Source organism: Archocentrus centrarchus, chromosome 15 (genome assembly GCF_007364275.1).
Source record: "Archocentrus centrarchus isolate MPI-CPG fArcCen1 chromosome 15, fArcCen1, whole genome shotgun sequence".
NCBI classification, from domain to species: Eukaryota; Metazoa; Chordata; class Actinopteri; order Cichliformes; family Cichlidae; genus Archocentrus; species Archocentrus centrarchus.
Genome location: NC_044360.1, coordinates 1,321,146 through 1,334,623, shown reverse-complemented (window position 1 = coordinate 1,334,623; position 13,478 = coordinate 1,321,146). Strand labels below are relative to the sequence as shown.

Below are 13,478 nucleotides of genomic sequence, written 5' to 3'. Positions count from 1 at the left end.
TGATTTATGACCTCGATCCATCATCTCCTCCATGAATCACCACCTTATTTCGTGATTATGAATTTTTCTATAATTGAGCTGCCGTGACGCCAGTTAATAATCTCTTCTTACTATCAGTACATAATCAATACGTGTGCGAGTGCTGCAAGAGTGCCGTTTCACCCCAGGGTTCGAGCCAGCAGCTGATCGCCCGGCGCTGTGCCATGCTGAGGTCGTCTTGCGCCGGGCTGAGAATTTGACGGGTTTGCTATCGGACATGCGGGCGCGCACTCGGCCCGTCGTCGATGCCGGACTCTGGTTTGTTTTCTCTGGCTAGATCACTGCAATCACCACAATCTACCACCGGGCACGGCCAGTCTCGTTCACTATGTGCTAATGTGCTATAATCCGGCACCCATCATTTCATCCTGTTCACACGGAGTAAAACTGCTCCTCAGTAGCTTTGACTTCACACATGATGCCAATCAAAATTAATAAATCCAGGATCATTCCAACAACTGGATCCAGCTTTTCCACTTTCCCACTGTTACTGCAGACAGTGAACTACCCACAGTGAACTGAAGGCAGCTGTTGCTTGTGAAACATCTGTAGGAGAGCTCCATCACCTGCTGCTCATCTCCATCAGCTGAGATCAAACCCGTGCAAACGGGAGTTACGGTGGGATTGGGATCTGACCCGTCCGTGAACTGCAGGCTTCATTCCTCAGAGAAGAGTCGACACATCAGGACTTTATTTTAATTAACACGTTTTATGACACCCAGATCCTTTGGCATGCGAGAGATTCGACTCTCAGCCAGAAGAGAACTATTCACAGATTACCTGCGAGAGGAGAGGTTTAAAATTTAGCCGTGACCTTTTCCCACGACCTCGGTGGAACCTGAGAGTCAAAGCAAACCATCAGGATGAGTCTGGTCCTTAAATGTATCCATGACTTTATAACGATGGGCAAACACACGTCTGACTTTCAGATCACTGCAGTGATACTCTGAAATGTGACGCTCTGTGGCCGCTCATTACTATATATACATATTTATAAAATGTTTTGGATTTGCAAGAAACTTGAAAGTAACATGGAAGCTTCATGGAAGGACAATAATGTGGAAAATGATCCTAAACTGAATATTCCAGAAGTCCACAGGAAATCTGTCATCTTTAAATAATCCTGGAAAATAAATCTGAAAGTTTGAGGATTTGGGAACATTTAAAAACACGAGTTCTGCAGAGTAGCACGAAGGCGAGACGGTTCAGACTCTGCTTTTAAAACGATTCAGCCGTCACTTTTAATGTTTGCTCTGTGGAGCTGGGGTGAGTCGGGGGGGTAATCGGGAAATAAGGACACCGACATGTTGTGAGGGTCAGCACCTCGCCCTCAGGAGGTTAATCCCCCCCGAGGATCAGCAGATAAACCTGTGATGGTAAACGGCGGATTAGACGCGCACTATGCAGCATTTTCAGCTCTTTGTGGACTGATTTCTATAAAAAGGATTTTCCACGAAAACTCAAAGGATGTGAAGTTATCCCAGACTCCCTGCAGCTTTACCTCACTGCTTCTCATCCGATCACCGACATCACCCACCGACCGGCTCCCAGCACATCACACTCCAACCACAGGCCAACAAAAGCTGTGAGAAGTGCCCTAAACCTGCATTCTTTTTACTGGCCACCAGGGGGCGACTCCCTCCGCTCCCTCTCTGTGAACTCGAACACTTCGCGTCTCAGTCGCCAGTTTCAGGTCAGACTGGATAAAACATGAAGGTCACCAGAGTCGTTATCAGCCAATGAGGCAGCAGCGTCTCAGTTGGACCCGCCTCATGCTTCATAATGCTTTATAAAAGAAATAAAAATTTAAATCAATTTAAATAATAATAATAATAAAACTGTAACCTTTGCTTTGCCGTCTGGTGTGAAGAAGCAGCTTAAATATCATTTCTCATCAAAGGTTATCAGTCAGAGTCATCGGCCTTCAGAGCTTCCAACACGAAAACTCAGCCCCAAAACACACAAAGCAAATGTGCAACTTCAGGGGGGGTCTTTGGGGGGTCTTTGGGGGGTCCGACAGCTCAACGACAGATGAGGAAGTGGAACGACTGTTACTAACATCTGTCTGCAGCTGTAAATGGAAAGAGGCTGCTTCCTCCCTAAAGCTGAAACTGCCTGCATGCTCCGAAGTCTGTGACGTCTCTGAGCCCATCAGCAGGTTCTGCTCCGATTCAGGTCCTGAACCAAAGAGCTGATCAAAGGCAGGAGTCTGGATATGAGTCCTGGTCTCAGTGTCAGGAGATCTGCACACCCTCCATCTGCCTCCATCTCCTTGTTTACATTTTGTTGTGTTTTTGCACCCAATAATACGGCCTGCTAACAGACCTCTCGTCCAAATATGGAGATTATTGACTCACAGTAAATAACATCATGACAACAAAAACCTGAAAATACGCCCCAAAGCCTCCAGTCTGTGGTTAAAACCCTGCACAGTAAAATCATTAAAGATACCATTTAAATGTCATCAAAATGCCAAAATGCAAATGAAGCAGCATCAGAGGCAACAATGTGTCACATTAAGCTACATTTCTGTGAAGGCTGCTCACAGGAAACACTTCAGGACACACGTCAGCAGACCTCCTGCAGCCTCGGCCGCTATCATTCAGCACGGCCAATCAAATCGGCTGCAGGCCATCATTCACTTTGCATTACTGTATTTTAATTTAAAAGAGAAAAAGAATTATCAACAGCACCAAAATGCATCACGACAGATGAAAAATTCACAGATATGAATTTTAAAATTTCAGCGATAATTAGAGAAGGATTTTTTGTTTTTTTTACATTTTTGGTGACTTTGACCTTTGACCTTGAAAATGAAGGCATGTTTCCACAAAGTTTCATCAATTTTGGTTCAGACCTTTTTGAGTTGTATTGAGTGACAGACTGACAGACGGGGGGTGACACCATCACCTCCCTCCACCCGTCATGGGCAAGGAAACCAGGAGGAGTTTAAACTGAAGGCTTTGGTTGGAAGCTCCTCTGATGCTTTACAGTTTTACACTTTTCTTTGTTCTGTTACGTTAAAACTACCACCAGAGGTTCGAGACGCCCTCTGTAACCACAACAGCACATCGAAGCTCCTCCTACAAAGGCTGCAAACCCAAGTGACGAGCTGCTGTCCCCTGTACAGGTACACTAAGGTACTGAGTGCAGTGTCGACGCCACGTTTGTAGCTTTTTAGCTGTCTGACTCCATGCATCCCCCCCCCCCCCCCACTTCAATGATTGCAACTCACTGCATACATGTCTAAATGATGCAAAACTCCACCCATCCACCCACCTCTGCTTATCCGGGGCTGGGTCACGGGGCAGCAGCCTAAGCAGAGAAGCCCAGACCTCCCTTCTCTCCAGCCACCTCCACCAGTTCATCGGGGGACCCTGAGGCATTCCCAGGCCAGATGAGAGATATAATCTCTCCAGTGTGTCCTGTCTCTAAGGGAGAGGCCAGCCACTCTTTGGAGGAAGCTCAGAATAAGATCATATTTGTGATCTCATTCTTTTGGTCTCTACCCAAAGCTTGTGACCATAGGTGAGGGTAGGGACGTAGCTCGACCGGTAAATCGAGAGCTTCCCTTTTATGCTCAGCTCCCTCTTCACCACGACAGACCGCTGCAGCATCTACATCACTGCAGACGCAGCCCCGATCCGTCTGTCGATCTCCTGTCACTCGTGAACAAGACCCTGAAATACTTAAACTCCTCCACCTGGGGCAACAACTAGTCCCTGAGGCCTGGCAAAGTCCAACACCCACAGGAAACGAGTCTGACTTATTGCCGGCTATACGGACCAAGCTCTCACTGCGGTTGAACAGGGACTGAATGGCCCACAGCAACAGGCCAGACACCCCATACTCCCACAGCAGTCTGCCAATCCAGTGGCACTGCCCCAGATCTCCATGTGACATTGCAGAGCTGTGTTGACCAAGACAGCCCCAGAGCACCCCATCCAGCGACTCCAAGAAGGCTGAGCGGTCATTCAGCACGTAAGCACAGTCAGGACCTAACCCAGGCAGGGTAAACTGTTCCCCTCATGGCTCTTCCACAAGGGTCACTGGAGCGACCTTTATGGATGATGATCTTGACCCGGTTAAATTGAAGTAAATTATGTTATTTGTTTTTGTGGGTGTTTTGTATCTTCTGACTGTTCTTCTCATATCGGGTCACATAATACTGACCAAACCTATGCAGAGAAACAGAGGAGAGCTCCCTCCACCCCTCTGCCTCCTGTCATCCAGCTGGTCTGAGATCTTATGGAAGCAGCCAAGCCACCAGGAGGGAAACCAGTATCTGAACCAGGACCTGCAGTAAACACCGACCCACCAGCAGAACATCAGCACAGATTTGCAGCCCAGCAGCAGCAGCATGTCACAAACGTCTAACCTGGAGCAAAAACATCTGCACATTGACTCTCTGGCACTGAGAAAAAAGTCAGCAGTCTGTGGAAAGTTGGCCTGAGAGGAAACACAACACATGCACCAATCGGTAAAACGTTTCCACATGGATGGACAGATGCTCTGAAAACAGTGTGGGTACAAACAGCAGACCTCGGATGCCGTTATCAGCACGCCACCAATCACCTGAGCCACCCGCAGCTTTCACAGCAGCCTCAGGAGGAGATACAGCCAGCCGTGATGGCAGTTTCTGCACCGCATCCCTTTAGCTCAGTGTGTCTATGTGCCTGTGTGTGTGCGTGTGTAGCTCCAGTTTAACTCCAGTAAAGCCATGTACCAGCACGCACACACAGCCTGATGAAGCCTCACAGCAGAAAAGCTGACAGCTGCACAGATCTGTCACTTCCTCTCTATCTCAGCTCATCTCAGTCTGAGACAAATTACAGCTGTTCAGATTTATTTATCAATGCCTTAATAAGCAGATGTGTAGATTCCGCCACGGCAAACAGTAGAAATGCCTCCAATAAAACCGGCAAATATTGATTTCTGATTTGTTGCTGGTGCTTTGACCCTGATGTGTTTCTGCTCTTTGCTGCTGCCACATTCAATTAAGGTCATTTTGCGTAATCAATAAGTAGCCGATACAACAGGTCCGCTGATGACGTGGAGGTGATAAACGGAATCGGTCAGGTATCAGTCTGAATGATCGGCTACATTTTAAACCCCTGAGGGAAGAGCGCGCGCGCAACAAAGCGAACCTGGTAGGAAAAAATGTGAATTTGAGATTTATTTGATTACAGTTATTAATCCAAAATGTATACAATATAAAACAAGCCTGTTTCACATCTTTACGACGCTCCGGTCGGAAACTGGAGACTCTTTCTCTCGTAGATGTGCAGCTGCTATCACATGCTCCGTGCGTAAAGGAACCAACTCTAACAACTGCCGATGCAGGTAAAGGTGGAAGTGGCTGTATTTACTGAGGGGTCCGGCTGTAGAGTTGTGCATACTTGTGAGCAGACTTCCAGAATGAAATTAAAGAAAGTGACTCACGGTGGGGGAGGCGGCGGGCGGCTGGAGCTCCACGAGCTGGAGCGCGTCCACGGCCGAGCTGTTGGAGCTCCACGCGGAGGGTGCGGACAGCGCCAGGGTGTCCGTGCGGCGCGCAGCGGTGCAGTTCGCCTCGTGGTCGCTACAGGAGACGATGCTCTGCCGCGCGGAGCGCATCCTCTGCCTCTGCTCGCTCCGCCACGCGCGGACTGCCTGCGTGAGGGGGGGAGGGAGGGGGAGGGAGATAGACATAGACAGAGAGAGAGAGAGAGAGAATGAAGGAGGGAGGGAGACTTAATTGAAGTGACTGCGGGGGACAGGTGCTGCAAACAGGTGGAAAAAGAGGTGCTACAAAAGGTAACTCCTTATCAGCGTCACGATCATAAGATTTACCGTTAATGTTATAATTATTAAGAAAAGGCGTCAGCATCCAGGGCTGACGACACTGAGGCACCTGCAGTTCCTCTGCCGTCCAGCAGAGGCAGCAGTGAGTCAGTCCCCATAGACTCCCATGTTAAACTTTCCAGCAGAAATAAACATGTTTACAGCTGATACACAATATAATTTTGTGTATCAAAATTAATTTCCTCCTTCATAACAGGTTGGGGTGGGGGGGGGGGGGGGGTCCTATATCTCACCTGTTTAAATTTTGCATTATTAGGGGCGTGGCCCTAATAACAGGTGATGGTGACACAGGTGGCTGTAGCTGCTAGCTGTCTGCTAGGCTTCATCTCAGCTAACTGGAGTCCCTGAACTGGCTGTTGGAGCCTTTGGGCGATGAGGTCTCTGCGACTGCTTCGTTTAACACTGATGCAACAAATCATAATGTGAATGTCGGCCTTTGAAACGACCGATGAACACTTTGGATGTGAAAGCTTGATGGTCGTATAGCAACAGTAACCGAGGTGACCAGGGCTGATGAGGAAAAGCGTTTCAGCCTATAGAGATCGAGCCCGAGGTGGGAATCCGCTAATGTCAAACAGATGCACAAGCTTTAAAAGCTGGAATACTTTCATCTGTGTGCATATAAAGATTTATGCTGTGCAGTTACATAATAATCTCACTATAATCTCACACTGTGATGGAGGGGCTTCAGCAGCTGTTTGGTGGAGTGAAGCAAACACTGTGGGAGGAGAAATCCAACCTGAGAGGAGCAAACGGAGCAAACGGAGCAGCTGCAACCGAAAACTGAACGTTTCAAGGTTTCGTTCAGCTTTCCTCAAACACTTTTAACTCTTTTTAATCACTCCTCAAACTTTTATGTTACAAATGATTTACAAATGTACCGACACAAAAACTACAGTTACACAAAATGACCTCACAGACCTCGAGGCAACAACACTTAATTATATTTGATTCATTTTACAAAGCAGCCAAAGCTCAGTCTGTGACTACACTTCATCCAACACACACACACACACACACACACACACACACACACACACACACACACACACACACACACACACACACACACACACACACACACACAGTAATTTCCTGCCAGTATATTAATTAGGTTTATGGGTGCTTCAGTTAAAGGTAAATTCAATGTGAGGTTAAAAATACAGAAAAACATCTGAAAACATTAAAATAGGAAATTCCTTCTTTGCTGTATCATATGTGCTTTATTTTTATGGCCTTTTTTTCAGGGATGATTCACAGAATCAACAATAATCAGTTCTGCTTAAATCCATTTGGACTGATCTGTAAACAGGAGGAAGGCCAAACCTGTACTATTGTGGTGATTTGGTCTGTATGAATAAACTTTATGTTCCCCTCACAGGAACATCACGAACATCCCGGCTGAAGGAGCTCTCGTCTAAATGTGTGAATCCCAGTCAAAGGTCAAAGGTTGAAAAAATTCTGATGTTTTGAGGTTTCTCAGCCTTTTCTTTCTTCCAGTGAATCACAAAGTTATACAAAAGACCACAAAGATGCACAAACCCACCAAACAAATTTAAAGAACCAGAAATCAAATCATGACGAACAAAAACCACAACCCAACAGCCCAGACTGATTTCTCTGTACCTGACAGCAGGAGGAGGCTGGAGGAGGTTGTGGTCACCCTAAGCTTGAAACTCCAAGAGTCGCTGTGAGGAAAGTTCTTCTGTTTCAGCATCCGGACACTTCCACGGATCTTCAGCCGGCTGTAAACACAGAAGCTCCACAAACATTCACATCCCCTCAGGAACCCCGCGGCTCGGAGACGTCTCCTCTCAGAGCGCATCGATCATCCCACTGCAGGCGCACGGAGGCTGAGAGCAGGTACTCGGGCTTATAACGGGGAGAGACACACACACACACACACACACACACACACACACACACACACACACACACACACACACACACACACACACACACACACAGAGGGAAATGTGGGTCTTTGGGTCAGCGCTCTGATGAAAAGTCATTACGTTGATTATCTGCTGCAGCTTAGAGAGAAACAAAGACAATGAGAGGACAAATGCTCCCATCATCCCACCTGTGAGATCAGCCTGATTTCATCAGAGGCTCCACTGAGCTTCACTGTGGAAACAGGATAGAAACCTGGAGTGATGGTTTCTCCTTCAGTTTGTACTGTTATTCCTTCGGTCTTCCTCTCTCTCTTCATGCTTACATTACACTTCCTGTTTTCCTTTAAACTGTTTGTCTTTTTGTGGTTTTACTTCCTGCTTTTGATCCTTTCCTCCCCTGTGAATGCCGGCCCCGCCCTCATCAGTCTCACCTGTTTGTGATGGTTCCCGCCTCTGTCTCAGTCCTGCCTGTTCTTCGTTCTTCTGGTGAACCGGCCTGTCTCTGAGCCTCCTGACAGCTTCACAGTTCGGCTGAAAGCGGCTGTTTTCTGATCTAAGTGATGAGCATGGAGTCTGTGTGGAGCCTGCTCTCAGGTACGGTGGATAACACCTCGTTTGGTGCCTTTTCTTTGGACCACTTTCACACAGTTATGAATGCATGAAGATGCAGGCTTGTTGCACAGGGGTCGGCCCTGCAGAAACAGGAAGTTGCTCCTTTCTGCTCAGTGGGAGATGAAGCTTATTTAAACCTGTGGGTAGATGATGGTTCCTGCACCTCGATGAAGCCTGGACTGATGTTTCACCTGAGGAGTACCACTCATCCACGACCCCGCCCGGCTCGTTAAGTTATACTAAACCTTTCAAAATATTTGACAAATATCCAACAGAGTGCAGCAAAATATGCTGGTAGTTCCTAGTGAGCTGCTTCTAAAAACAAAGTGGGAATGTTGGGTTAGGAGTGAGACCTGAAAGCACTCAGCTGACTGAAATCCAGAAAAGCCAAAGAGAAAGCAGCAGAGACAGAGACAGCGGGCCAAAGAGAAGCCACCGTGGACTCTTATTAGCTACAGAGTGAAAAGGCTGCTCCACAGCTTCAGTGAGAAGAGACCACAGCTGCTGCCAGCTTCACTGCAAACGAGCCCGTTTACCTCAGAGTCCTGAATATCTGCTCAGTGAGGTCAGAGGAGGACGTGAGCAAATGTTGGAGATTCCTGAAAGCACGGCTGCAGGATCGTCTGCAGATGTTTCTCAGCAGGATCCTCAAGACGTCTCCCGAAGACACATTTCACACCTCAGACATGAAAACAACATGAACACGTGCAGGTCGGTGCAGAGCAGCTGGAAAGAGTTTGATTTCTGATCCAAAGAATAGAAAACTGAATATTTTTGGAATTTTTGGAATCGTTTCAGGGCCGTTCTCACATCAGATTCAGCCTCTGGTTGTTTCCCTGTGTGCTTCACTGCTAAAGACACCTGTTCCTGCTGCTCTGAGTCTCACAGCTCAGTAAACACTTTGTCCTTGGATCAGTCAGAACGTCTCAGCGCTGCATCAGCGTGTTTGAGGCCGGTCACTCGCTGTCAGCACCGGTACCGCGGCACTGCTAATTACAGGAGGATCCTGATGGGACACCTGAATCTGAGCTTCCTCACCCTGCAGTGGTGTTAGTCCCAGAGAAGAGGGTCTGAAACTGATCTCTTCTTCTTTGGTAACAAAATGACCTGCTCTGTAAATAAACCTCACACAGGTGAGGCTTGGTTGGTTAATGAGGTGTTAGCACAGCTTCCTCATGCCTCAGCCAGCTGAGCTGCTGATCTTGTAGAATCACCAGATTTAGATCTTAGATTTTGCAGTTACCTGTTGGGTGTCTCACTCAGGTGGTCTCATCTCAGGTGTCAGGTGGAAGCATCTCCACCTGTGTCACTGCATTATGTGTGATGCGTCAGCAGGAAGAGAAACTTTTACAGTTCTTCATCATCACCAAGCATCATCTGGGGCTGAAAACCCAAACCTGCAGTTCCTCTGATGTCCAGCAGAGGCAGCAGTGAGTCAGTCCCCATAGACTCCCATGTTAAAACTTTCCAGCAGAAATCAACATGTTTACAGCTGATACACAAACTGCTTTGTGTCTCTGTGCATAATTTCCTCCTTCATAACGGCTGTATGGGGGAGGATATTTCTGTGGCTCACCTGTTTAAACTGTTATTATGGAACAGTGGTTAACACTGCTGCCCACAGCAAGAAGGTCCCAGGTTTGAACCCATCATCTGGCCTTTCTGTGTCATGTTTGCATGTTCTCCTCATGTCTGCGTGGGTTCTCTAGCTTCCTCCCTCAGTCCAGACACATGCAGTCCGTGGGGTCAGGTTACCTGGTGATTCTAATAGGTGTGAATGATTGTCTCTCTGTGTAAGCCCTGCGACAGGCTGGCCACCTGTCCAGGTGTACCCCACCTCTCACCCTATGACAGGTAGGGTCATAGATTGTATTAATGCCTGCTTAAATTGTAATAAGACTTAAAGTTTGCCACACCCCTAATAATGGGTGTGGCCTCTTTGACAGGTGGTGGCACAGCTGCTGGATTAGCTCAGTGGGGTGAGCAGGTAAGCCCCTGTGTCCCCGGCCCTCTCATAATAAAGGCTAAAAAAAGGGGACACATATTATTGTGTACGGGTGCAAAAATGACGAAAGCTTCTTTTTTCCTCCGTTCTGTCGTCTCTCATCTTTCACTCGCTGGTTCAGGAACTGAGAACCTGCTGGTTTGGTCTCAGAACATCTGGACACCGCAGCAGCTGTGAGCTCTGTGCTTTCAGACTGTTGTTTTAAACGAGCTGCTGGGAACGTCCCCAGAAGCAGAGCCGTCCTGTGCACGGAGAACAAAGTCAGGACCGCAGGCTGCATCGTGGCTGCTTCTGGATGTTCGTCTGTGGGAGTTCACCTCTTCAGGCCTCAGAGGCAGTAATCACTCTGCCATTATTGTATAACAGGCTCACAGGGGGGGGCTCTGTTTCCTCCTTTGATCTGGAAGTGTGCATTACAGTAAAAGCCGGTTCCTAGAAAAAGGCTTTGGCATAGTTTTTTATGAACTGAACTGCTGCTCACAGCATCGACCTGTGGAAGAATAATTTCAATCAGCTCTGTGTGCGTGACAGAAATCCTGCATCCATTTAATCACCAGTCAGAAGGATGGAGGACTGAAGGAGAGAAGGAGAGAAGGGAACGAGCACCCACAGTGAGGACATCAAAAACCTGCCAGTGTCACCAGGACAGAGTTGCCTCACATTAGTGCATCTCGCCCTTCCTGCTGGTTTCTCACAGAGACGCTCGGGGCTCCTGGGCCTCTGCTCGGGGGGGGGGGGGGGGGGGGGGGGGGGGGCAGTTTGTGATGATCCGTCCCTGATTGGAAGCAGTGAAGCTCGAAATGCTCTTCCTCTCATGGAAAAATAATAACACAAAGTATGCGTCCTCTGAAACATGAAAAAATAGCTGCCTGCTTATCTCAGCTCAAAATGATGCATTTGGTGAAGTTATAAAAGCAGCTGTAACCCTGAGGACGGATAATCTCAGCCTCTCATCAGCTCCTGACCCAAATGTACAATCAGCTGGACGGACTCTGCTGGCCCTCCATCAGCCAGCCTTCAGTCTGCTCAGTACTGAGCGACACACACAAGACTTTCTGATCCCAACCTGGGCCACGACGTTCTCAAGGCTGGGAACGTCCACTGGAAGCTAAAGCTCTGCCTCCCATTCTACCCTCTAAAGTCTACTTCAGGAAGCAGAAGTCAGGCTGCAGGCTGAGAGCAGCCCCAGCTGTGCCAGTGGTTTCTCCTCTTCCTGCATTGGTCATAAGCTTCCCTGAGGATGCATTTTCAAACAAACTAGAAGTGCTCTGAAATATTCAGGTTTGGGACGTTTGATGGAGGCCTTCATTTTCTGAACGATCAGATTTTCTTCTAATTTCTAAAATTAGCTGAACATTGTTAAAGGCAAATATTTGGAGGACACCAGTGTGCTGCATTAATAATCATATTTAAGAAGACTAAATCCAGATGTTCATCAGCTTTGGAGACAACAGTGAAGCTTTGATGTGGGTGAAGAAGAAGCTGGAGGACCTGAAGTTCTTATCACCTGTTACAAAGCTCTGTTCTGGATGCCTGTGGTGCTTTACAAAGAGGAGGCTGTGGGTTCAAATCCTGATCACACTGCTGTTCATGTGCATGCTCCTCCCACAGTGCAGCTGCTGAGATTCAAACTGTTTTCAATTCTTAATAAACAAAACGCTGCTTTGCCATCTAAACATGCACTCATATACAGCCTAACAGTGAAGCTACAAGGAGCAGAGGCAGCGAAGGTTTACATCCCTGGGGTCAACCATCCAACGAGAGGTGAAGAAGAGAGTGCAGGCAGGGTGGAGTGGGTGGAGACGAGTGTCGGTGTGAAGGGCGGGGGGGGTTTCCAGGATGGTAGTGAGACCTTCTGTGATGGATGGTTTGGAGACAGGGGCTCTGACAGGGAGCAGGATGGATCAGAAATGAGTCCATCAGAGGGACGGCTCAGAGTCAGAGAGGCTGAGGGGGTTTGGACATGTGCAGAGGAGGGAGGGTGGAGACACTGAAGCTGGAGGAGAAGAGGAAGACCTCAGAGGAGGTTCATGGATGTAGTGATGGAGGACATGCAGAGGAGGATGCAGATGATCTACTGTGAAGAGCAGCTGACAGAAGACGACACCCACCCTTTAATCAATACTAGAAGCTTCTTCGAGGCAGCGCTGGGACTTGAGCCTGGATCTCCTCTTTACTAGACAGGTGCATTGACCTGCTCAGCCACAGCAGCTCCTGCAGGTGCACCTTCAGCCTCCACAAAGTTAACCCTGAGAAACTGAGGAACAGCTGTGATCCTGGAGTTAAACTGAAACATGAGGATGTGAGTTCATCGTGATTCATCAGATCTTCTTCTACAGCTCCATGCTCCGCTCAGCTTCTCCTTGTGTGTGTTTGGTTTTCTCTGCTGTGATTGTACATTTCTGAGCCCGAGGAAGCTCAGATTGATGTGGACCTCACTGTACGCTGAATGATGAACTGTGTGTTTTCCTGTCGAGCTGCTGAGCTCTGACCAACCGACCAAACTCAGATACACACAAAGATGTTGACAGGTGAACGAGCAGGTGTGATGGTGTCTGTCAGCATGTGTGTGAGCTCCACCAGCCTCATTTACTTCCTGTCAGAATCCTCTAATGGAAACAGAGCCGGCCATAAGCAAAATTTGATGTGGGGCCCCCTTCATACCACTTCATTGTCCCCTGAATCTAACTGTTTCAGCCTCATGTACATAAGCCCACTGAAAAACAATGTATTTTCAATTCAATTTTATTTATACAGCGCCAAATCACAACAAACAGTCACCTCAAGGTGCTTTATATTGTAAGGTAATGACCCTACAATAATACAGAGAAAACCCAACAGTCAGCCTAATCTTAAAAATAGAGAGGGTGTCTGTCTCCTGAGTCCAAGCTGGGAGCTGGTTCCACAGAAGAGGCGCCTGAAAGCTGAAGGCTCTGCCTCCCATTCTACTCTTAAGTATCCGAGGAACCACAAGTAAGCCAGCAGTCTGAGAGAGAAGTGCTCTGTTGGGGTGATATGGGACTATGAGGTCTTTGAGATAAGATGGGGTCTGATTATTCAAGACCTTGTAGGTGAGGAGAAGA

At 47.8% G+C, this 13,478-nt stretch overlaps 1 protein-coding gene across 2 annotated transcripts in view; it reads right to left on the bottom strand.

The window, feature by feature from the left end:
* The window catches only part of opn4a (opsin 4a (melanopsin)), a 36,626-nt gene extending 28,903 nt beyond the window's left edge, over positions 1-7,723 (bottom strand). For both annotated transcript variants that reach the window (XR_004021089.1, XM_030747725.1), the window contains exons 1-2: positions 7,510-7,723; positions 5,482-5,691 (exon numbers count right to left, since the gene is read on the bottom strand). Coding sequence is in view for 1 of the 2 variants with exons in the window: in XM_030747725.1 (XP_030603585.1) it covers positions 5,482-5,655 (174 nt within the window). In the remaining variant the exon portion in view is untranslated. The remainder of the gene's footprint in view (positions 1-5,481; positions 5,692-7,509) is intronic.
* Positions 7,724-13,478: the final 5,755 nt, after the last annotated feature.